Consider the following 25209-nt stretch of genomic DNA (forward strand, 5'->3'; position numbering starts at 1 on the left):
GAATGCAGTGGCATGATCTGGGCTCACTGCAACCTTCACCTCCCAGGTTCAAGTGATTCTACCTCAACCTCCCAAGTAGCTGGGATTATAGGTGCCTGCCACCGTACCCAGCTAATTTTTTTGTATTTTTAGTAGAGACGGTCTTTCACCATGTTGACCAGGCTGGTTTTGAACTTCTGACCTCAAGTGATCTGCCCACCTTGGCCTCCCAAACTGCTAGGGTTACAGGCGTGAGCCACTGTACCCGGCCACAGTAGAGTCGGTTTCACCATGTTGGCCAGGCTGGTCTCAAACTCCTGACCTTAAGTGATCCACCTGCCTTGGCCTCCCAAAATGCTGGGATTACAGGCATGAACCACCACGCCCAGCTTAAAAGTTAATGCATTTTGAGCCTTAGAACAGTGCCTGGCACATAGTAAGCATCATAAATTTTAGCTGATGTAATTGTCATTGTGACTTACAATGTACTAGACTTGATGATTCTCAGGACGCTCTGAATCATCACTGCACCTGTCTTGTGTTAGAAGTCCCTATTAGCAGCCCAGATCCCTGTCCCCTCCATGCTTGGGCACTGGTGGCAGATTGGAACGGTGAGTAGAGCCCTTGGTTTAGATACAAGAGATCCAGTTCCAGCATCAGTTTTAAGTGTTTGTCAGCTGTGTGACATTGGTCAAGTCAATTCCCCTCTCTGAAACTTGTCTGTCAAATAGGGATAATCTCTGCCCACTTGACTTGCCTCCTCCCCCAAAGATTCAGGCATCAGTATTATAGCCTCACCTTGGAGGGGGCATGTGGCCGCTGGAACAGAACATCTGCTTCCAATCCACTGCTGTGTAACTCGGGCAGGTACGTAGTCTCCTTGTGCATCAGTTTCCCTCCCTGTAACATGGAGATGGTAATACTTGTGCGGGGCCAGGCGCGGTGGCTCATGCCTGTAATCCCAGGACTTTGGGAGGCTGAGGTGGGCGGATCATGAGGTCAGGAGATCGAGACCATCCTGGCTAACACGGTGAAACCCCATCTCTACTAAAAATACAAAAAAAAAAAAAAAAAATTAGCCGGGCGTGGTGGCGGGTGCCTGTAGTCCCAGCTACTCGGGAGGCTGAGGCAGGAGAATGGCATGAACCAAGGAGGTGGAGCTTGAAGTGAGCCGAGATTGCGCCACTGCACTCCAGCCTGGGTGACAGAGCGAGACTGCATCTCAATAAATAAATAAATAAATAATATTAATAATACTTGTACGGGGTGATTGTGAGGATTTAATGAGTTAATACAAAAAAGCACTTGGAACAGTGCCTTGCACATAGACAATCTTCAGTAATCAGTATTAGCTATTATTAGAATTAAAAATTTGGCTAGCTTCTATTCAGTGTTTACAAGTGCTCAGGACTAATAGCTAATAAGTGCCTCCAAGTTCTGATATGTAGTTGCTATATTTATTTGTTCATTTTATTTTTTGTAGAGATAGGGTCTCATTATGTTGCCCAAGCTAGTCTCAAACTCCTGGCCTCAAGCGATTCTCACGTCTCACCCTCCCACAGGGCTGTGATTACAGGCATGCGTGAGCCACTGTGCCTGACCTATTTGTTCCTTTTTTTCTTTTTTTTCTTTTTTTTTTTTGAGATGGAGTCTTTGTCTGTTGCCCAGGCTGGAGTGCAGAGGCACAATCTCAGCTCACTGAAACCTCCACCTCCCAGGTTCAAGCAATTCTCCTGCCTCAGCCTCCTGAGTAGCTAGGATTACAGGTGTGTGCCACCACACTCAGCTAATTTTTGTACTTTTAGTAGAGATGAGGTTTCACCATGTTGGCCAGCCTGGTCTCCTGACCTCGTGATCTGCCCATCTCCCAAAGTGCTAGGATTACAGATGTGAGCCACTGCGCCCGGCCTTATTTGTTCATTGTAAAAGATGACTGCTGGCAGGGCACAGTGGCTCACGCCTGTAATCCCACCACTTTGGGAGGGCGAGGCAGGCGGATCATGAGGTCAGGAGCTGATACTGTGCCACTGCACTCCAGCCTGGGCGACAGAGCGAGACTCCGTCTCAAATAAGTAAATGAAATAAAAGATGATTGCTACAGCAACTACTTCCTGTGCCTTCTGAGGCTTGGCTTGAAAATCTACTTCTTTTTTTTTTTTTTTTTTGAGATGGAGTCTCACTCTGTCGCCCAGGCTGGAGTGCAGTGGTGTGATCTCAGTTCACTGCAACCTCTGCCGTCCAGGTTCAAGCAATTCTCCTGCCTTAGCCTCCCGAATAGCTAATTTTTGTATTTTTAGTAGAGACAGGGTTTCACCATCTTGGCCAGGCTGGTCTTGGATTCCTGACCTTGTGATCCACCCACCTCAGCCTCCCAAAGTGCTAGGATTACACGCGTGAGCCACTGCACCCAGCGAAAACCTACTTCTAAGCCTGTTCCTCCCCAGGCTAGGTTTGTAGTTGGAATCCTGCAGTGTGAGAACCGCCAGAGCTCAACTGATGTCACAACTCTGTTATCTGTGGTCAAGCTAGGCCCGTCTCTGGGAGAATCACCCTCCAGGACTTATTTTCCAGAATGCCCACCTGCCAGCATCAGATTTTACCAAGAGTTGCACTCCAAGCATTTCTCACCGTAACTTTTTTTAGTCTCCTGGGGTACCAGAGTCACCCGTGCCATCTTAACCTGGCATTTCTTTCGGAGTGGGTTCTCCCACCCTATCTATCCCCACAGGGAGGCAGGGGAGCATTTACATATTTGGAGACAGGGTCTCACTCTGTCACCCAGGCTGGAGTACAGTGGTGTGATCATAACTCACTGCAGCCTGAAACTCCCGGGCTCCATTCATCTTCCTGCCTCAGCCTCCCCAGTACCTGGGACTACAGCTGCTCACCACCATGCCTGGCTAATTTTTTATTTTTTTGTAAAGACAGGGTGTTACTGTGTTGCCCAGGCTGGTCTCAAACTCCTGGGCTCAAGCAATTCTCTCACCTTGGCCTCCCAAAGTGCTGGAATAACAGGCTTGAACCACTAGCCCTGGCCAGGGTTGCAGTGTTACACGGGGTTCTGGGGATCAGGAGCCCTGATCTAACGATACTGTCGAAACAGTGTTCTGGACTAGACTCTTAAACACTGCCAGCTCTTCCTGGAAGGCAGGTGCTTGAAGCCTGGGTGTGGACTTTGTATCTGGGCTGAAGTCCCGCTTCTACCACTTTCTAGCTGAGGACCTTGGACAAGTCTTTTCACCCATTATGCCTTAACCCCCTTGGGAGGACCCCAAGGACAATAGTGATCCCCATCCCACAAAGGTATGTGAGACAGCATCAGAAAGGTATTTAGAATGATGCAGCAAGGTATACAGTAAATTATTAATATTAAATTACTAATATTAAGACTTGCCAGTGACTCTGGACCCATAGAGCTTGGCAGCTCCCAGCCCGGGCCTTGGAATCAGGCCTGCATTTGCCTCCTGTGCAAGCTGCTTCCTAGCTCAACAGCCAGAGTTTCAGTTTCTAAACCTATAAACTGGCCGGACGTAGTGGCTCACACCTGTAATCCCAGCATTTTGGGAGGCCGATGTGGGCAGATCATGAGGTCAGGAGTTCGAGACCAGCCTGATCAATATGGTGAAACCCCGTCTCTACTAAAAATACAAAAATCAACCCAGTGTGGTGGCACATGCCTGTAGTCCCAGCTAGTTGGGAGGCTGAGGCAGGAGAATCGCTTGAATCTGGGAGGCAGAGGCTGAAGTGAACCCAGATGGTGCCACTGCACTCCAGCCTGGGCGATAGAGCAAGACTCTGTCCCCCGCCTCAAAAAAAAAGCCAGGAACGGTGGCTCAAGCCTGTAATCCCAGCACTTTGGGAGGCCGAGGTGGGCGGATCACGAGGTCAGGAGATCGAGACCATCCTGGCTAACATGGTGAAACCCCGTCTCTACTAAAAATACAAAAAATTAGCCGGGTGTGGTGGCAGGAGCCTGTAGTCCCAGCTACTTGGGAGGCTGAGGCAGGAGAATGGCGTGAACCTGGGAGGTGGAGCTTGCAGTGAGCTGAGATCCGGCCACTGCACTCCAGCTTGGGCAACAGAGAGAGACTCCATCTCAAAAAAAAAAAAAAAATCTATAAACTGGTGCACCAGTACCGGTTCCCATCTACCCAGGTTATAAGGAACAAACGAGATAAGCCACAGAGCAGGTGAAACACACTGAATAAGCCACTGTTATTTACTAAGAGGACAGGCTCACGGAATGGGTGCGGTAGCCTCATTAATTCCTTTGCAAAGTGCAGACACCCACTCTCTGTTTCATTGATTCCTAAATGCATTTTGTTCACATCTTAACACCTCTGAAATCACGATGAGTCCTAAAATCAATAGCTTCTTAACATTTTAGTTTGCAGCAATCTTTCCCTTCATAGTGACACCAAATAATGGTTTATTGCTTAGATTCAATGAATGCAATTGATTCATTATACAATGAAATGTATATATGTGACATATACACATATACACCACCATGTATACCATCATAACTAAGAGACCACTCTGGATAAGCTATAGAAAGTATAAAAGTCATTTTACTTTAATACAAAATCACATAAAGAAAGGCATGTTGGCTAAATCAAATATTCACTAAATATCAGTGAAGTCACCACTGGAATATCAATAGCACATTTTCCTGCTTTCTTTTCTCCTTTCTGCTAAACATTGAAGACCAGGGTCATCCCTGGGAGCAGATGAATAGGACATGCATCTGCACGCAGGAGGCCCTGGGGGTTGACGTAGGAGCAGGAAGTGGGCCCCAACCCCCACACATCCCTTCTGTTTTTCTTGATTTCTGCTTCACTGGCCCAGGCCAAATCTTCAAGGGTGTCTAGTTCCGCAGTCAGGGAGAAAGTGATGCCAAGAGAACCTTGTCTCCTCCCTCCTCAGTCTGCTTTGAAGGGGAAATGAATACGCAGGCCCAGTGTGTCTGTGTGGCACAGAGAGGTGGCTTTGCCAGGCATCTTGGAAGGTTGTCATCCAGAATCAGAGCCATAGCCTTAGTCGTGGCCTTGGATCTAGGTCTGTTTCCCCGATCGAAAAAAGAACCTGGTGTGGAGAGAGAGGGGTCAGGGCAAGCAGAAGGTACAAAGCAAGGGGTGCAGAACCCCCTGTAAAATTTCTAAGTAGCTCTTGCAACTGTTGACTCAAAAATATGTCTAGGCCAGGTGTTGTGGCTCACGCCTGTAATCCTATCACTCTGGGAGGCTGAGGCAAGAGATGAGGATCACTTGATCCCAGGAGTCTGAGATATGCCTGGGCAGCATAGTGAGACCCCCATCTCTAAAAAAAAAAAAAAACTAGCCAGGCACGGTGGCGCACACCTGTAATCCCAGCTACTCAGGAGGCTGAGGCAGGAGAACCGCATGAATCCGGGAGGCAGAGGTTGCAGTGAGCCGAGATTGCGCTACAGCACTCCAGCCTGGGCAACAGAGCAAGACCCTATCTCAAAAAAAAAAAAGAAAAAACAAAAAACCGGGTGCGGTGGCTCACACCTATAATCCCAGCACTTTGGGAGGCAGAGGCGGGTAGATCACAAGGTCAGGAGATTGAGATCATCCTGGCTCACACGGTGAAACCCCGTCTCTACTAAAAATACAAAAAATTAGCCGGGCGTGGTGGTGGGCACCTGTAGTCCCAGCTGCCTTAGGAGGCTGAGGCGGGAGAATGGCGTGAACCCGGGAGGCGGAGCTTGCAGTGAGCCGAGATTGCACCACTGCACTCCAGCCTGGGCGACAGAGTGAGACTCTGTCTCAAAAAAACAAAACAAAATAAAAAAACCACTCATTCATTCATTCATTCACTCATTCATTCTAGTAGCTCATTAAGTTTATCTGAACCTGAAAGGGTGGCCTCACGTTCATTAGCCACTAGCCACATGTCCTCAGGCTAGCTCATGCACAGAACACACACTTCACTTTTGCCCTATCAGGCTCAAACTCCACTTAGGTGTCCTAAGCTCCCGTAGAAGGACGCTGAAAGAAACCAGTAGTTTATGCCTTCTGGAAGCCTGATTTGCAACGAGATAGCCAATGAACGTCCTAAATGAATACCTTCAGGTCTGACACCTGGGTGGAGGTGCTCTTTCATGATCTTACCTCAGAAGACCCTTCCTTGTGGAAGAAACACTTCCACTAAGCTGGGTGCAGTGACTTATGCCCATAATCCTAGCGCTTTGGGAGGCTGAGGCGGGCGGATCGCTTGAGCTCAGGAGTTCCAGACCAGCCTGAGAAACATGGAGAAACCCCATCTTTACCAAAAATACAAAAATTAGCTGGGCGTGGTGGTGAACACCTGTGGTCCCAGCTACTCGGGAAGCTGAGGTGGGAGGATCACTTGAACCTGGGAGGCGGAGGTTGCAGTGAGCTGAGATCGAGCCGCCACACTCCAGCCTGGGTGACAGAGTGAGACCCCATCTCAAAAAAAAAAAAAAAAAAAAAGAAAGAAAAAGAAAAAGAAAAGAGAAACACCCACCTTGGCCTTGCTTTGACCCTGTCTCCCAACCCTTCTCCACAAGGCAATCAGAGTGAGCTTTTTATATGTAAATACTGTCATGTTACTCTCCAGCTTAAAACCATCCAATGTCTCTTCCCAATGCACCTAGAATAAAACCCACAGTCAGCACCAGAATCCAGGTGGCCCTGGGTGACCCAGCCCCTCCCACCTCTCCAATCTTGCCTTCATTCTCTTCCCTGTTCCAGTCACCATGGTCTTCTGTTCTGAAAACTTCTTCTTTTTTTTTTTTTAAGACAGAGTTTCACTCTGGTTGCCCAGGCTCAAGTGTAATGGCAAGGTCTCGGCCCACCGCAACCTCCGCCTACTGGAGTTCAAGCAATTCTCCTGGCTCAGCCTACCAAGTAGCTGGGACTACAGGCATGTGCCACCACACCCAGCTAATTTTTGTATTTTTAGTAGAGATGGGGTTTCACCATGTTGGCCAGGATGGTCACGATCTCTTGACCTGGTGATCCACCTGCCTTGGCCTCCCAAAGTGTTGGGATTACAGGTGTAAGCCACCGTGCCCGGCCTATTTTTATTTTTTTGAGACAGAGTCTTGTTTTGTTGCCTAGGCTGGAGTGCAGTGGTGCAATCTCAGTTCAACTGCAACCTCTGCCTCCTGGGCTGAGGCGATTCTCCCGCCTCAGCCTCCCGAGTAGCTGGGATTACAGGCATCTGCCACCAGGCCTGGCTAATTTTTGTATTTTTAGTAGAGACAGGGCTTCACCATGTTGGCCAGGCTGGTCTCGAACTCCTGACCTCAGGGGATCCTCCCACCTCAGCCTCCCGAAGTGCTAGGTTTACAGGCGTGAGCCACCGCGCCCGGCCGAGTTTGACTCTTGATTCCATTTCCTGGGCATCACTGTGTGCAGCAGGAAACATTCTGGAAAGGGGTTTTTCCTGCTGAAGATTTCATGTAGCCCAAGATTAAGGGCGAATGAACTTAGGAGGTAAATAGATGTGGCTTCAGGTCTGAGTTTCACCACCACCAACCCGCTGTGTAACCTTTGCAAGTCACTGATCTTCTCTCTCAGTTTGCCCATCTGTAAAACGGACCTCCTGAGTAGATGTTTACTCAGCTCAGTGTCTGGCACATAGAAATGCTCACTAAGTGGGAGCTATGGTGAATCTTTTTTTTTTTTTTTTTTTTGAGACAGGGTCTCACTGTCGCTCAGACTGGAGTGCAGTGGCACCATCTTGGCTCACCTCAACTCCTGGCTAAATTCTCCGGGCCATCCCTGAATAACCCCTAAGCACCCAGCATCTCATGCCACTGCAGCCAGTGCATGTTTTAATGGTGTAGGGGTTTCCTTGCTTGGTGGCAGGCTGGTCTCAGGCTTTCCTGACCTTAAATGATCCACGCCATCTACGACTGAAGTGCTGGGATTACAGGTGTAAGCTACCTCAACTTATATGAGTGAATCTTAAAGGGTATGAGATTATCTTTCTTTCCTGGTCTGCTTTCTCTCCTCAAACCAACAGCCTCTGAGTAATGTGGGAGGCATAACACTGCCCACCATACTGAGCTCGTGGTGCCTTAGAGGAAGAACCATGACTTTGCTCTCCGGAAGCTACATGCCTGGCTGCCTCTTCCTTTGGTTCTTTTACAGGGCTGCCGCGCTCTTTCACTGGGCAGAGATGGCCTCCCTGTGGCTGCCCTTTGCCCTCTGCCCCCTGCTCCCTCCCAAGATCCTCAAGGTCCTGTCCCTGAGAAAGAAGGCCTGGGTTATTCCTTTTTTTTTTTTCAAGTCTCACTCTGTCCCCCAGGCTGGAGTGCAATAGCCACGATCTGACTCACCTGCAGCACCCACGGCCGTCTGCCAGATTATTATCATTTTGTTTTCTTTCTTTTCTTTTTTGTTTCTTTTCTTTCTTTTCTCTCTCTTCTCTTTCTCTCTCTTTCTCTCTCTCTCTCTCTCCTTCCTTCCTTCCTTCTTTTTTTTCTTCTTCTTCTTTTTTTTTTTTTTTTGAGATAGAGTCACGCTCTGCTACCCAGGCTGGAGTGTAGTGATGTGATAATAGTGATAATACCTTACTGTAGCCTTGAACTCCTGGGCTTAAGTAATCCTCCAGTCTCATCCTCCTGAGTAGCTGGGACCACAGGTGCAGGACACCACACCCAGCTAACTTCACTTGATCTCAGCCAAAAGACTGACAAATGATACCAGCTAATTTAAAATAAATAAATAAATAAATAAATTTGGCCAGGCTCAGTGGCTCACGCCTGTAATCCCAGCACTTTGGGAGGCTGAAGCAAGTTGGTCACAAGGATTTCAAGACCAGCCAGACTAACATGGTGAAACCTCGTCTCTACTAAAAATACAAAAATTAGCCAGGCATAGTGGTGCATGCCTGTAATCCCAGCTACTCAGTAGGCTGAGGCAGGAGAATTGCTTGAACCCGGGAGATGGAGGTTGCAGTGAGCTGAGATTGTGCCACTGCACTCCGGCCTGGGCGACAGGACGAGACTCCGTCTCAAAAAAAAAAATAATAATTTTTTTTGGTTGACATGGGGTCTCACTTTGTTGTCCAGGCTAGTCTCAAACTCCTGGCTTCAAGTGATCCTCTTGCCTCAGCCTCCTGTTATCTCTGTTGAGATTATAGGTGTGAGCCATGCACCCAGCCTGGTCAAACATCACAGGGAGGCAGTAGCGTGTAGAAGCCAGATTTCCTTGGGTTCCTGACTTCACTATTTACCATCTGTGCGACCTTGGGCAAATTACCTTACCTCTCAGTAGCCATTTCTCCACCTGTAATATAGTATCTACCTTGTAGGGTCACTGTGATGATTCGATGAATATATGCCAAGTGCCTAGGCTACTGCCTGGCAGATATCATTATAATACACTGGCACTGAGTTTTCCCATGAGCTGCAGCACCACAACCGGGCGAGTGGAGGCAGCTCCCCACCTGCCCTGGGCAGCTGGCCAGCCTCTTCTTGCCCTCAACTACTTCCTTATTATTCAGCAGGACCGGGGGGCAGCAAGGTGACACTTACAGCTTTTTTATGATTGTCTTCTCCTCCTTGTTCCTGCCAGCATTGTTGGCCCTAGTAACCACAGCATCTTTTTCTCTTCTTCCTCCTGGGCCTTCTCTTGGTGGAATCAGGCCACTGGGAAATGGGGCAAAAAATAAATGGATTATTTTATTACAGACCTTTTTTTTTGAGTTGGAGTCTTGCTCTGTTGCCCAGGCTGGAGGGCAGTGGCACCATCTCAGCTCACTGCAACCTCTGCCTCCCGGGTTCAAGCAATTCTTCTGCTTCAGCCTCCTGAGTAGCTAGGACTACAGGGGCCCGCCACCATGCCTGGCTAAGTTTTGTATTTTTAGTAGACATGGGCTTCACCATGTTGCCCAGGCTGGTCTCAAACTCCTGACCTCAAGTGATCCATCTGTCTCAACTTCCCAAAGTGCTGGGATTACAGGCATGAACCATTGAGCCTGGCTTTTATTACAGACCTCTTATCTGTGCAGCTCTGAAAATAAAGGGTCTTAATGATGATGATGATTATAGTAATATTATGGTTGAAAGAACTAGAGTCAGAGAAATTCTGTTTAAAATTAGAATCTTCCCTCTACCTTTCCAATGTGATGCCTCTTATTTCTTTCTCTTAATTGCATTGGCTACTGCTGCAAGCTTCTCAGTTTTCTAGGAACATGATTGTGTATAAATTCTCTAACTTAAGCCTTGGTTTCCTAACCTATAAAATGAGTCTAATAATAGTACCTACCTCAAAGGATTGAGAGATTATGTAAGATAATACATAGTGATTAACATTCAACAAATATTTATTAAGCTACCTACTGTGGTTAATACATATTTTGTCTCTGAACTATTTTGTCTCTGAATAAAATAGACAAAATATCTTCTCTCAAGTAATCTATATTCCAGTGGGAGAAGGAAACAGTCAATAAAGAAACAAGTAAAATAAAAGTACAAATTGTAAGTCAGATGGTGATGAGTTAGATTTTTTTTTTTGAGACAGAGTTTCACTCTTGTTGCCCAGGCTGGAGTGCAGTGGCGTGATCTCGACTCACCATAACCTCCTCCTCCTGGATTCAAACGATTCTCCTGCCTCAGCCTCCCAAGTAGCTGGGATTACAGGTGTGCACCACCATGCCCGGCTAATTTTTTATTTTTAGTAGAGATGGGGTTTCTTCATGTTGATCAGGCTGGTCTCAAACTCCCAACCTCAGGTGATCCACCCATCTTGGCCTCCCAAAGTGCTGGGATTACAGGCGTGAGCCACCGTGCCTGGCAAGAGCTAGATTTATACTGATTGATACTGCAGTCAGGGAATATTGAGATCTGGCCTGAGGAGGGCCAGAGTATTTCCCTGGACTTGATGTACAGAATTTAGAAGAAGGACGTTTTCTCTTACTCCACTGGGACTGCCAGAAGTCTGATTCCTAAGATTCAGAGGAGGCTTGTCTGTAATGCAAAATAATGAGGCCACGAGCAAAGAAAGGCAAAGAGGAGAGAAAGAGGCACCAAGTCCCTGATTCCAACCATTGCAATGTTTCTTTTTTTTTTTCTTTTCTTGTTTTTTTGAGATGGAGTCTTGCTCCATCACCCATGCTGGAGTGCAGTGGCACAATCTTGGCTCACTGCAACCTCTGCCTCCCAGGCTCAGGCGATTCTCGTGCCTCAGCTTCCTGAGCAGCTGAGATTACAGGCATATGCCACCATGTCTGGCTAATTTTTATATTTTTAGTAGAGACGGGGTTTCACCATGTTGGTCGGGCTGGTGTCGAACTCCTCACCTCAAGCGATCTGCTCGACTCAGCCTCCTGAAGTGCTGGGATTCAGGCATGAGGCACTGTGCCCGGCCTTCCTTTTTTTTTGTTTCTTTTTTTTTGAGATAAGAGTCTCTCTGTAACTCAGGCTATAGTGCAGTGGCATGATCACAGCCCACTGTAACCTTGAATTCCTGGGTTCCGGTAATCCTCCCACCTCAGTCTCCCAAGCAGCCGGTATCACAGTCATGCGCCACCATGCCCAGCTAATTTTTTAATTTTTTGTAGAGACGGAGACTCGCTGTGTTGCCTAAGCTGGTCTCGAACTTTTGGCTTCAGCCTCCTGAGTAGCTAGGACTACAGGCGCCCACCACGCCTGGCTAATTTTTGTATTTTTAGTAGAGATGGGCTTCACCATGTTGCCCAGGCTGGTCTCAAACTCTTGACCTCAAGTGATCCATCTGTCTCAGCCTCCCAAAGTGCTGGAATTACAGGCATGAGCCAGTCACTGCACCCAACTCCTTCCCAATTATGTTACCAAAAAATTTCCTTTTGTGTTTAAGCTAGTTTAAATTGGACTTCTGTCACTTGCAACCATAAGAAGCCTGACCAAAATGAAACATTTCAATTATGGCACAGTACAACTCGTCACATCCACTTAGGCGTTTGGTTGCAGTGCCCACTGGTAAATTTATCCCCATGGTGTTGTCCCCTTGCTGTGGACCGAATTGTGTATTTTTATTTTTTTATTTTATTTTTAAATTTTTATTTATTTATTTATTTGAGACGGAGTCTTGCTCTGTTGCCCAGGCTGGAGTGCAGTGGCGCGATCTCTGCTCACTGCAAGCTCCGCCTCCCGGGTTCATGCCATTCTCCTGCCTCAGCCTCCCGAGTAGCTGGGACTACAGTCATCTGCCACCATGCCCAGCTAATTTTTTGTATTTTTAGTAGAGACACGGTTTGACCATGTTGGCCAGGCTGGTCTTGAACTCCTGACCTCGAGTGATCTGCCCACCTGGGCCTCCCAAAGTGCTGGGATTACAGGTGTGAGCCATCGTGCCTGGCTGAATTGTGTGTCTTTAATAAAAATTCCTGGCGGGGCTCAGTGGCTCACTGTGTATTTCGTGGCAACTTGAGCTGACAAAGATACCTCTTTCAGCGTGAGAGTGAAAGGGCAGGCTTCATACTTCGCCCTCCTTCTTCATAAAAGAGTTTTGCAAAGAGTAGGCTCTTATGATTTACTTTTTTTTTTTTTGAGACAGCGTCTTGCTCTGTCATCCAGGCTGGAGTGCAGTGGTGCGATCTTAGCTCACTGCAACCTCCACCTCCCTGGTTCAAGCAATTTCCCTGCCTCAGCCTCCTGAGTAGCTGGGATTACAGGCACACACCACCATGCCTGGCTAATTTTTTTGTATATTTAGTAGAGACGAGGTTTCACCATGTTGACCAGACAGGTCTTGAACTCCTGACCTCAGGCAATCTGCCTGCCTTGGCCTCCCAAAGTGCTGGGATTACAGGTATGAGCCACTGCGCCCACTCATTACTTACTATCAATAATTTTAAAGAAATTTTTTGAGACAGGCTCTTGATCCATCGCCCAGGCTCACCTCAAACTCCTGGGCTCAAGTGTTCCTCCTGCCTCAGACTCCCAAAGTGCTGGGATTACAGGCATGAGCCACCGCACCCGGCCTAAATTTTTGTAATTATAAAATATTATATTATTTCTATTCTAATTTTATTTTATTTTTGAGACAGAGTCTCACTCTACCGCCCAAGCTGGAGTGCAGTGGCCAAATCTCTGCTCACTACAACCCCCACCGCCTGGGTTCAAGTGATTCTTGTGCCTCAGCCTTTGAGTAGCTGGGGTTACAGGTGTGCGCCACCACACCCAGCTAATTTTTGTATTTTTAGTATTGACAGAGTTTTGCCATGTTGGCCAGGCTGGTGTTGACTGAACTCCTGACCTCAGGTGATCCACCCTCTTTGGCCTCCCAAAGTGTTGGGATTACAAGTGTGAGCTGCCCGCCCAGCCGATATTTTATTATAGATACTTATTATAATAATGGTTTAACAAGAAGCATCATCTAAAATTTCCATTTTTCCATGATCTATTATTACATAAATTAAACTTGGTGACTAAAAACAACCGTAACATAATCTCCAATGATGACCCTTTCTTATAATTGGCTTTTTTTTTTTTTTTTTTAGATCAGGTCTTACTGTGTTGCCCAGGCTGGAGTGCAGCTGCTATTCACAGGCACTGAAGCCTCAAATTCCTGGTCTCGCGGGATCCTCCTGCCTCAGCCTCCCAAGTAGCTGAGACTATAGGCACTGAGACTATAGGTGCACACTGCTGTGCCTGGCTTCTTATGGTTGGCTCTGTGGTCCTCCTGCTAGCCTGAGCTTCTCACTTGGCTGTGTTCAGTGGGGCATCGGCAGAGGGCTGTGCACAGCTGGGGCTGTCGGCAGGTGCGCCCTGGTTCTCCTTCACATGACCTCTCCATGGGACTCCACCTTGAGCTTCCTCACAGAATGGTGGTCTCAAGGCAGCATTCTAAGGGCACAGAAACAGAAGCAAGGCCTCTTACCACCTTAACCCCAGAAGCCTAACAGCGTCACTTCCACTTCTCGCAGTCAAAGCAAGTCACAGAGCCAGCCTACATGCAAAGAGAGGGAACACAGAATCCACCTCTTGATGAAAGGAGTGGCAAAGTCTCACTGCAAAAGGGCAAAAGGTACGCAAGGTGGGAAATACTGCTGTGGCTCTCTTTGGAAGCAACTTACCATATTTCCCTGGAATTACAATTATTATTATTTTTTTTTCAGATAGAGTCTCGCTCTGTAGCCCAGGCTGGAGTGCAGTGACACATCTTGGCTCAACGCAACCTATGCCTCCTGGGTACAAGCAGTTCTCCTGCCTCAGCCTCCCGAACAGCTGGGACTACAGGTGTGCGCCACCACGCCTGGCTAATAATTTTTGTATTTTTAATAGAGACGGAGTTTCACCATGTTGCCCAGGCTGATTACGAACTCCTGACCTCAGGCAATCTGCCCACCTCGGCCTCCCAAAGTGCTGGGATTACAGGTGTGAGCCACCTTGCCCAGCTGTAATCACAATTTATTACCAGTATATTATCTGTATGAGTTTGTACCTTCGAATGGATGCAGTTGCCATGAGAACATCTCAGTTGGCATGCTGGCTTCCCTAGAATATCTAACACTAGAGACAAAGCCGAATCCTGCCTCTCTTGGCCTGTGCCAGATGGAAAGTGTACGTCTCTTGTCCTCTGAGAATTCAAAACTAGAAAGTGTGTGGTTTTGCCCACTAACAAGCTGCTCATGACACCAGCAGCTTGGCAGTTTCTCTTTTTAACTACCTGTGCCTGAACTACTTATTAAATGAGACAAAGGTCTTTCCATGAACACGGTTCCAGCCTTAGCAAAAGAGAGACAATAAATTTGGCTTCTTATAATGCTTCTGCTGTATCTCTGCTCTCTTAAAGATGCTACATTTAAGGAATGTAAAGAATCGTATCACTTGGGCTTTGTTTCATTTTTGATCAGGGTATGTCCTTAATTCCAAGCTGTCATGATCTAAATGCGGCATGCTAATTAAAAGCACAGGCTCTGATGTCACACTGTCTGAGATCACATCACCACTGTTGCCACCACCGTTTAAGCAGGTGCCCACCTCTCTGGTCCTCAGCTCACCATAGTGATAACATCACCTCTACTCACAGTCTTGCTGTGAGAACTAATTGAAATGATGTTTGGGATACATTTAGCAGAGTGCCTGGCACATGGTGAGTATCAATAAATACTAGCTAATGTGACATTTGTATTTCTCTGGCTTTTCCTTCCTCTACCTATAAGAAAACATGCTTTGTTTAACTCGGTGTTTCCCAGAATTATTTGACTATAGAGCCCCCTTTTCAAAAAATACCTATGTAAAGGAAAACATTTTGGGAAATAACACAAATGGAAACAGCTACGAGTCCCAATGTGATTATGGCAACAGCTTTTTTACAGCCTCTCTTGCTTGTCCTACAATCTATTCTGTATGTGGTACCACTGCAGTCTTTTTTAACTTTCCTTATTATTGTTTTTTTAATTTCTCTTTAGAGACAGGGTCTTGCTATGTTGCCCAGGCTGGCCTCGAACCCCTGGGCTCAAGTGATCCTCCCGCTTCCGGCTCCCTAAGTGCTGGGATGTAACACTGCACCAGGCTTTTTTGGTTTTGTTTTTGTTTCGTTTTGTTTTTGAGACAGAGTTTTTGCTCTTTCGCCCAGGCTGCAGTGCAGTGGCATAATCTCAGCTCACTGCAACCTCCACCTTCTGGTTTCAAGTGATTCTCCTGCCTCAGCTTCCCGAGTAGCTGGGATTACAGGTGCCTGCCACCATGCCTGGCTAAGTTTTGTATTTTTTAGTAGAGACGGGGTTTCACCATGTTGGCCAGGCTGGTCTCGAACTCCTGACCTTGTGATCTGCCTGCCTCGGCCACCCAAAGTGCTGGGATTACAAGGGTGAGCCACCGCGCCCAACTGTTTTTTTGTTTTTTTGTTTTTTTGAGACAGAGTCTCGCTCTGTCGCCTAGGTTGGAGTGCAGAGGCACAATCTTGGCTCATTGCAACTTCTGCCTCCCAGGTTCAAGTGATTCTCCTGCCTCAGCCTACCGAGTAGCTGGGACTACAGGCATGTGCCACCATGCCCAGCTGATTTTTGTATTTTTAATGGAGACTGGCCTCTTGTCATTCTCTTGATCAAAACTTTCTAATGGCGAGGTGCGGTGGTTCACACCTGTAATCCCAGCACTTTGGGGAGGCTGAGGCAGGTGGATCACTTGAGCCCAAGAGTTTGACACTAGCCTGGGCAACATGGTGAGACCCTGTCTCTACAAAAAATACAAAAATTAGCTGGGCATGGTGGCATGTACCTGTGGTCCCAACTACTTGGGTGGCTGAGGTGGGAGGATCACCTGAGTTTGGGGAGGTCAAGGCTACGGTAAGCCGTGATCATGTCACTGTGCTACTGTGCTCCACCCTCAGTGACAGAGTGAGACTCTGTCTCAAAACAAACAAACACTTTCCAGTGGCCAGGTGCAGTGGATCACACCTGAAATCCCGTCACTTTGGGAGGCCACGGTGGGAGGATCACTTGAGCTCAAGAGATCAAGACCAGCCTGAGCAACATAGCAAGACCTCGTCTCTGAAAAAAAAAGGTTAATTAGCTGGGCATTGTGGCACATGCCTGTGTTCCCAGCTACTCGGGATGCCAAGGTGAGAGGATTGGTTGAACCCAGCAGGTCGAGGTTGCAGTGAGCTGTTACTGCACCCCTGCATTCCAGCCTGGGCAATAGAGCAAGATTCTGTCTCAACAAAACAAAACAAACCAAAACCTTCCAATGACTTCTCATTACACTCACAATAAAGTGAAAGCTCGGCCAGGCGGGATGGCTCATGCCTGTAATCCCAGCACTTTGGGAGACTGAGACAGGTGAATCACTTGCGGCCAGGAGTTCAAGACCAGTCTGGCCAACATGGTGAAACCCCATCTCTACTAAAAATACAAAAAATTAGCCGTGCGTGGTGGTGGGCATCTGTAGTCTCAGCTATTCTGGAGGCTGAGGCAGGAGAATCGCTTGAACCCGGGAGACGGAGGTTGCAGTGAGCTGAGATTGCACCACTGCACTCCAGCCTGGGCAACAGAGCAAGACTCTGTCTCAAAAAAAAAAAACATAATAATAATAAAAAAATAAATTAATAAAGTGAAAGCTCCTTCCTACAGCCAACAGGAAGACTAGGCAGAAACTAGGCATACGCTCCCAGTTTCTTTCCAGCCATCTTCCCCCTGGCTTTCCTGGTTTCGCCTTCTTGGGCCCGTTTAAATTAGCCAAGCTGGTTCCCACCACAGGGTCTTTGCACTTCCCGCTCCATTTTTGTGCCATCAAATCTTTACAGGGCTGCCTCCTTTTCATCTTTGCCGAGAGAAGTCTGTCCTGACCACCCCTCTAAGACAGGCCCTGCCCCTCCCAAGTCACTGCTGGCCACATCGTCTTGTGTCTCCTTCAGAGTACCTGCCACCATCCCCACGTGTTTATTTTGGGTTTCCTTGTTGATTGCTTGTCTCTGGCACTGGACGAGCAAGGATTTCCACTCTCTTCGTTTTGTTCACTGCGGTGCCCCTGGGCCTGGCGCAGTGTCTGACACATATTAGATCTTCAATGAATTGGTTGAATGAACATATAACAACAAATACGGGCTGGGCGCGGTGGCTCTCCTCCTGTAATCCCAGCACTTTGGGAGGCCGAGGCCGCCAGATCATGAGGTCAGGAAATCGAGACCATGGTGAAACCCCATCTCTACTAAAAATACAAAAAATTAGCCGGGTATGGTGGCGGGCGCCTGTAGTCTAGCTACTCGGGAGGCTGAGGCAGGAGAATCACTTGAACCTGGGAGGCAGAAGTTGCAGTGAGCCGAGATCGCACCACTGCACTCCAGCCTGGGCGACAGAGTGAGACTCCATCTCAAAAAAACACAAAAAACAAAACCCAAAAAACAAATATGTAACCTAGCAAGGAATTCTGGGCCAGGTCTGGGTGCAGGACCCTCCAGGCAGTACAGCCCACCTCTTGTAGCACTGCAGCTCTTCCTGCACCACCAGGAGCTGCGACTTGAGTTTGTTGCGTTCCTGCAGCACGTCCCTTAGCTCCTGCAGAGTGAAGCGGGGTCGGTTGGGATCTGTCAAGTCAACCACCATTTTGTTTGGGCTCAGGTTCACCTGGAAGAAAAGATGCAACCTTTGCAAGCAACTCTATATAATTAAATTATTATTATTATTTTATATATATATGTTTTAGATGGAGTCTCTGTTGCCCAGGCTGGAGTGCAATGGCACAATCTTGGCTCCCTGCAACTTCTGCCTCCCAGGTTCAAGCGACTGTCCTGCCTGAGTCACTGGGATTATAGGTGCCCGCTATCATGCCTGGCTAATTTTTCTATTTTTATTAGAGACAGGGTTTTGCCTTGTTGGCAAGGTTGGTTTCAAACTCCTGACCTCAGGTGATCCGCCCACCTCGGCCTCCCAAAGTGCTGGGATTACAGGCGTGAGCCACCGTGCCTGCAGCATGGCCATTCTTTTAAAAATTAAAAATAGAATTACGATTTGATCCAGCAATTCCAATTCTGTGTATGTTTCCGGAGCACTGAAGGCAGGGCCTGAAGAGATATTTGCACACCCATGTTCATAGCAGCACTATTTATTTATTTATTTATTTATTGAGACGGAGTCTTGCTCTGTCACTCAGGCTGGAGTGCAGTGGCATGATCTTGTCTCACTGCAACCTCCGCCTCCTGGGTTCAAACGATTCTCCTGCCTCAGTCTCCTGAGTAGCTGGGATTACAAGTGTGTGCCACCATGCCTGGCTAATTTTGTATTTTTAGTAGAGATGGGGTTTCACCATGTTGTCCAGGCTGGTCTCAAACTCCTGGCCTCATGTGATCCGCCCGCCTTGGCCTCTCACCACAGCAGCACTATTTACAGCAGCCAAGGGGTAGTAGTAGCAACCCAAGTGTCCATCAACAAATGAATAGATTAAACAAGTGTCCATCAACAAATGAATAAACAAAGTATGGTATATGCCTCCAACAGAGTATTATTCGGCCTTCAAAGGCAAGGAAATTCTGACATGTGCCACAACATGAATCAATCTTGAGGACATTATGCTGAGTGAAATAAGCCAGGCACTTAAGACAAGTACATGATTTCACTGATATGAACAACCTACAACAGGTAGATTCAGAGGGACAGAAAGTAGAAAAGTAGTTACTGGGGGCTGGGGGAGGGGAAGGAGAAGTTGTTACTTAAAACGTTAGAGTTTCACTTTTGCAAACTGAAGAGAGTTCTGGAGACGGATGGTGGTGATGGCTGCACAACAGTGTGAATGGACTTCATGCAGCTGAACTGTACACTTAAAAATAGTTAAGATGGGCCGGGCGCAGTGGCTCACACCTGTGTAATCCCAGCACTTTGGGAGGCTGAGGCGGGCGGATCACGAGGTCAGGAGATCGAGACCATCCTGGCTAACACAGTGAAACCCCGTCTCTACTAAAAAAATACAAAAAAGTTAGCTGGGCGTGGTGGTGAGCGCCTGTAGTCCCAGCTACTCAGGAGGCTGAGGCAGGAGAATGGTGTGAACCTGGGAGGCAGAGCTTGTAGTGAGCTGAGATCGCACCACTGCACTCCAGCCTGGGCAACACAGCAAAACTCCATCTCAAAAAAAAAAAAAGTTAAGATGGTAAATTTTATGTTACTTGTATTTACTACAATTTATTTTATTTTATTTTTTTCTTTTGAGACAGTCTTGCTCTGTTGCCCAGGTTGGAGTGCAGTGGCATGATCTCAGCTCACTGCAACCTCTGTCTCCCAGATTTAAGCAATTCTTCTGCCTCAGCCTCCCTAGTAGCTGGGATTACAGACGCCTGCCACTACGCCCAGCAAATTTTTTGTATTTTTAGTAGAAATGGGATTTCACCATGTTGGCCAGGTTGGTCTCGAACTCTGACCTCAGGTGACCTGTGCCCACTTCGGCCTCCCAAAGTGCTGGGATTACAGGCCTGAGCCACCGCACCCAGCTTTACTACAATTTAAAAAACCAAAAAGAGGTCAGGAATAGTGGCTCACGCCTGTAATCCCAGAACTTTGGGAGGCTAGGGCGGGTGGATCGTTTGAGCCCAGGAGTTTGAGACCAGCCTGGACAACATGGGAAAACCTCATCTCTAGAAAAAATACAAAAATTAGGTGGCCATAGTGGCGTACGCTTATGGTCTCAGCTACTAGGGAGGCTGAGGTGGGAGACCTGAGCCCAGGGAGGCTGAAGCTGCAGTGAGCAGTGTTCAAACCACTGCATGCCAGCATGGGTGACAAAGTGAGACCCTGTCTCAAAACATACAAAGGAAAAAACAAGGCATATTTTTGTGAACTATCTAGTGGCACTAAACATTCATTTTCTTAATTCATGCATTTTTCCCTATCCCAGTTCTTAAGGCTGCAGTTTGGGAAGAAAATATGCCATCTCATCTGCCGCCCGATGAAACTTGTCCACTTTGCCCCATATGGGAAAGTACCCAGCCCCTGTGCACACCACACTATTCTTAGCTCATAACGGGACTTCCTCCATATTCTTGTGCCCAGAGATGGAGGCAAAAATAACACAGAATGTGGCTGAGCAATCCTGTGCAAGTCACTCAACTTTCCTTGACTCTCAAAAGCCAGGCTACAAGTCATCACACTTAACCATGTCACTTGACAGATACTAAAGTAGAATATTATCTAGAAATACAATTGTCACCATCACTTAGGAATAGGTGAAATAAACTACCGGGGTCAGAGAAGGTATGAGGCAAATAATAATAACAATTAATAATAATAAGAAAAAAAAGTTACCAGGGAAGCTACTGGGAAACTTCACACTTCCCTGTGAATTTCAGTGACTCGTTCCTGTTCTTTCCAGGCTTACTTCTTGGTTTGTATACTTTTTTTTTTTTTTTAAGACAAAATCGTCTTGCTCTGTTGCCAGGCTGGAATGCAGTGGCATGATCTCAGCTCAATGCAACCTCCCCCTCCCAGGTTCAAGCAATTCTCTTGCCTCAGCCTCCCGAGTAGCTGGGAATATGGGCGCGTGCCACCATGCCCAGCTAATTTTTGTATTTTTAGTAGACGCGGAGTATGTTGGCCAGGATGGTCTCGATCTCTTGACCTCCTGATCTGCCTGCCTTGGCCTCCCAAAGTGATGGGATTACAGGCGTGAGCCATCGCGCCCAGCCTTGGTTTGTATACTTGGTTTTTATTTGTTTGTTTGTTTTTGAGACAGTCTTGCTCTGTCGCCCTGGATGGAGTCCAGTGGCACGATCTTGGCTCACTGCAACCTCCACCTCCCGGGTTCAAGTGATTCTCGTGCCTCAGCCTCTGAGCAGCTGGGATTACAGGCGTGTGCCACCAGGTCCAGCTAATTTTGTATTTTTAGTAGAGGCAGGGTTTCACCATGTTGCTCAGGCTGGTCCCGAACTCCTGGCCTCAAGTGATCTGCCTGCCTCGCCCCCCAAAGTGCTGGGATTACAGGTGTGAGCCACTGGGCCTGGCCCAGTTTGTATACTTGTGTCCTGGTTCTAGGACTGTGTGTCTGGCCTCTCCCACTAGATGTGAGCTTCTTGAGGGCAGGGACCTTGTCTACTTTATCTCCATAGCCCCAGAGCCTAGCATCAGTCACTGCAGTCACTCATCAAATGTTAGTACAACAAGTAAGGTCAAATGTCTGTATTTTAGGATGGAGTATTTAGGACTACCATCTCTGAATGAAGATCGTGACTTCACCTCTTACTTACCGTTAAGTCCTTAGGCAAATTACTTAATTGTTCTGTGCCTCAGTTTTATAAAACAATAATAGTGTGAGGATTAAAGACATCATCCACTTACAGCAGCTTTTTTTTTTTTTTTTAACTGTGGCTGGAGACCTGCTAGTAGGTCATAACATTAATGAGTTTCAACAAGAATTTAAAAAACCTAGGCCGGGTACGGTGGCTCACGCCTGTAATCCCAGCACTTTGGGAGGCTGAGGTAGGCGTATCACTTAAGCCTAGGAGTTTGAGACCAGCCTAGACAACATGGTGATATCCCGTCTCTACAAAAAATACAAAAATTAGCTAGGCGGTTGGTGTGTGCCTGTAGTCCTAGCTACTCGAGAGGCTGAGGTGGGAGGATTGCTTGAGCTCAGGAGTTTGAGGCCTCAGTGAGCTGTGATCACACCACTGTACTCCAGCCTGGATGACAGAGAAAGACCCTATACCCTAAAAAAAGAATTTTTTTTTGAGATGAAATCTCGCTTTGTCACCCAAGCTGGAGTGCAGTGGTACGATCTCGGCTCAGTGCAACCTCTGTCTTCTGGTTTCAAGCGATTCTCCTGCCTCAGCCTCCCGAGTATCTGGGATTACAGGCACCCGCCACCATGCCCGGCTAATTTTTTTTATAGTTTTAGTAGAGACGGGGTTTCACCATGTTGGCCAGGCTGGTCTCGAACTCCTGACCCCGCGATCTGCCCGCCTCAGCCTCCCAAAGTGCTGAGATTACAGGCATGAGTCACGGCGCCCAGCCAGATGATTTTTAACATATGTGTAGATCCCTATAACCATACCCTGATTAAGATATAGGACACTTCTAGCTCTCTATCAATTTCCCTTCTGTTCCCCCCACCGCCAGTTTGCCTTCTACAACTATAAATTATTTTGCCTGTCCCTGAATTTTATTTAAATGTACAGTAGGGCCAGGTGCAGTGGCTCACGCCTGTAATCCCAGCACTTTGGAAGGCTGAGGTGGGTGGGTCACTTGAGGCCAGGAGTTTGAGGTCAGCCTGGCCAACATGGCGAAACCCCGTCTCTACTAAAAAAGAAAAAAAAAAAATTAGCCAGGCATGGTGGCAAGCGCCTGTAATCCCAGCTGCTCAGGAGGCTGAGGCAGGAGAATCGCTTGAACCCAGGAGGTGGAGGTTGCAGTGAGTCGAGGTCACACGACTGCACTACTACACCTGGGCAACAGAGCAAGACTCTGACTCGGAAAAAAAAAAAATCTACAGTAGTTTCTCTTTTGTGCCTGGCTTCTTTCTCTCAATGTAACATCTGTGAGATTCATTCACACTGCTATGTGTATCAGCACCCTGTTCTTTTTCTGTTGCACAGTATTCCATATATCACAATTTGAAAACTCAAACTGGGTTGCATTTAGATTGTTTCCCGTTCGGCAGTTGAGACTAAAGCTGCTCGGAATCTTCTTGTCTATATCTTTTTGTGGTCATATGCACTAATTTCTCTTTAGGTAAAATGTGTTTCTTGCCCAAGTGTGGTGGCTCACATCCACAATCCCAGCACTTTGGGAGGCCAAGGTGGGAGGATTCCCTGAGCTCAGGAGTTTGAGACCAGCCTGGGTAACGGTGAGACCCCCATCTCTACAAAACATCAAAACAGTTAGCCAGGCATGGTGGCACATGCCTGTACTCCCAGCTACTCGGAAGGCTGAGGCAGGAGAATTGCTTGAGCCTAGGAGGCCAAGGCTGTAAGTGAGCTGTGTTTGCACCACTGTACTCTAGCCTGGGCAATAGAGCAAGACCCTGTGTCCAAAAAAAAAAAAAATTGTGTTTGTTGCGCTAAGTCAAAGGTTCTCAAACTGTGGACCCGGGGCCACCAGCATCAGCATTAACTGGGAACTCGTTAGAAATACAGATTCTGGCCAGGCAGGGTGGCTCACACCTGTAAACCCAGTACTCTAGGAGGCTGAGGCTGGAGGATCACTTGAAGCCAGGAGTTTGAGACCAGCCTGGGCAACACAGAGAGATCCCATCTCTTTAAAAAAAAAAAAAAAAAGGAAAAGAAAAGAAAGGAAAGGCAAAGAAAAGAAAAAAGAAAAGAAAAGAAAAGAAAAGAAAAGAAAAGAAAAAAGGTGTCTTCCTGCTAGTAGGCGCCCTCCTACGCCCCGCAGGCGCTGTGGGCCCAACACCCTTGCGCTGTGGGCCCAACACTCACCTCCCCGCTGGTCGGAGGGTCCTGTCTCCGCAGCCCCTCCACCTCCTTCCTGAGGTTGTCCCTCTCCATCTTCAGCTCCTCCAGCGCCAGGCTGCCCTCATTCACCAGCGCCTCCAGCATCTCCAGGACGCGGACGACTTTGAACTGCAGCTGCGTCACCCGGGGGTCGCTGCCCAGGGCCATAAGTTCGCGGCCCAACAGGTAGGAGATGTCATACACGTCCTCGGCGGTCAGCTGGAAGGGGCTCTTGCCCAGCGCCCCTTCGGGCCCAGCCTCGTCCCTCTCCTCGTCCTCAGTCTCGTCCCTCTCATCGTCCTCCTCTCCCTCTTCCTCTTCCTCTTCTCGCACAGGGGGCTCCTCCATGGCCACCCAGACCCCCGCCGACCCCGGAGCTGCTCTCTTGGAGTCTCCCAAAGGTTGAACTTCCTCCTGGCACCCAAAACTTTCCGCTGGGCAGAGTCCCTACCTGCCCAATCAGCGCGGCCCGGGGGTGGGCCCGGGGCGGGGGGAAAGGGGAAAAAGGGGCCGCGCACGCGACTCTGGGGCCTGCGCCCCTGGCGCACCGTCCCCGCTGCAGGCCGCGCGGGCGAGTGCGCTCCAGGTTGTGGTTTGGGGCGCGAAGGGACAACAGAAAAGGAGGGCGTCCGAGAAGAGGAAAGTTCAGGGGTGAGGGCAATCCCCCCAGCCTGGGAACAGTTGCAGCCCGGGGGAGGAGCCGCCCTGAGCCCCGCCCCTGGCGACCGCTGCCGGGAGGCGCGTTCCCGTGGAGACGGAGTTTCCACCGCGCAATCGAGAGCAGAGCAAAAAGAAAGCAACTTTTTCCTTTCTACCCTCGTGCTTTCCAGCCGTAGAATTTGCATCGTACGTGATGGAAGATCCGGGTCTCTCTTTGAGGGAGTTTTCTGGAACCTGCGGCCAAACAGAAAGCAGCTGTTGTGGGCAGCGCGACAGAGTCCCCAAGGCTTGAGGATCTGGAAAACTCCCAGCAAATTGTCATTAGGGCCTGGGGCATCTGACTTCTGTGACTCTCAATAAAATGGGGAATTCCTACCCTGCTCACTTCGCTGGGTCCTCGGCTCCTCCACGTAACCGGCGCTGCCACCTTGGCAAGTTACTTAACGTCTCCAAGCCTCAGTCTCCTCTTCTGTAAAATGGGGACAATAGCGGGACCCAGGTGGCAGGGTTGCTGCGAGGAACATGAACTTATGAGATAATGTGTGTGACACCTCACACACTTAGGAAGCACTTACAGATGTGATTGTGATCCTTCATTCTTTCTTCCACAGAGCTGGGGAGGAATTGCTGGTGTTGTAGACACCTTGCTACTTGGGTGAGAGAAGCAGGCGTAATTAACAAGAGAGAAACCCCTGTCTGAAAATCACAAAGCATTCGA

General features: G+C 48.1%; 1 protein-coding gene across 3 annotated transcripts; it reads right to left on the reverse strand.

Annotated features, from left to right (window-relative positions):
* Positions 1-4391: 4391 nt before the first annotated feature.
* On the reverse strand, positions 4392-24532 carry RILPL2 (Rab interacting lysosomal protein like 2). Of its 3 annotated transcripts, XR_002515904.1 has the most exons (5): positions 23817-24532; positions 17876-18027; positions 9512-9625; positions 6490-6615; positions 4392-5064 (listed from the first exon to the last, which is right to left on the reverse strand). XR_002515904.1 is itself a non-coding variant. In XM_003907336.2 (4 exons), exons 1-4 carry the CDS (start codon positions 24177-24179, stop codon positions 5034-5036), a joined length of 660 nt encoding a protein of 219 aa, XP_003907385.1. In that variant the 5' UTR covers positions 24180-24532; the 3' UTR covers positions 4392-5033. The 3 variants fall into 3 exon arrangements, 2 of the variants coding, with proteins under 2 accessions (XP_003907385.1, XP_009180227.1); XM_003907336.2 differs by lacking the exon at positions 6490-6615; XM_009181963.1 differs by lacking the exons at positions 6490-6615; positions 9512-9625.
* Positions 24533-25209: the final 677 nt, after the last annotated feature.

This window comes from Papio anubis, chromosome 9, assembly GCF_008728515.1.
Source record: "Papio anubis isolate 15944 chromosome 9, Panubis1.0, whole genome shotgun sequence".
Lineage (NCBI taxonomy): Eukaryota > Metazoa > Chordata > Mammalia > Primates > Cercopithecidae > Papio > Papio anubis.

Excerpts from the sequence above, each read along its gene's own strand:
- RILPL2 (XM_003907336.2), bottom strand. The coding sequence starts at position 24,179 with ATGGAGGAGCCCCCTGTGCGAGAAGAGGAAGAGGAAGAGGGAGAGGAG. Across the intron at positions 18,028-23,816 it reads ACCCTCCGACCAGCGGGGAG|GTGAACCTGAGCCCAAACAA; the intron begins GTGAGTGTTGGG and ends CTTTTCTTCCAG. Across the intron at positions 5,065-9,511 it reads AAGACAATCATAAAAAAGCT|GTTCTTTTTTCGATCGGGGA; the intron begins GTAAGTGTCACC and ends TCTCCACACCAG.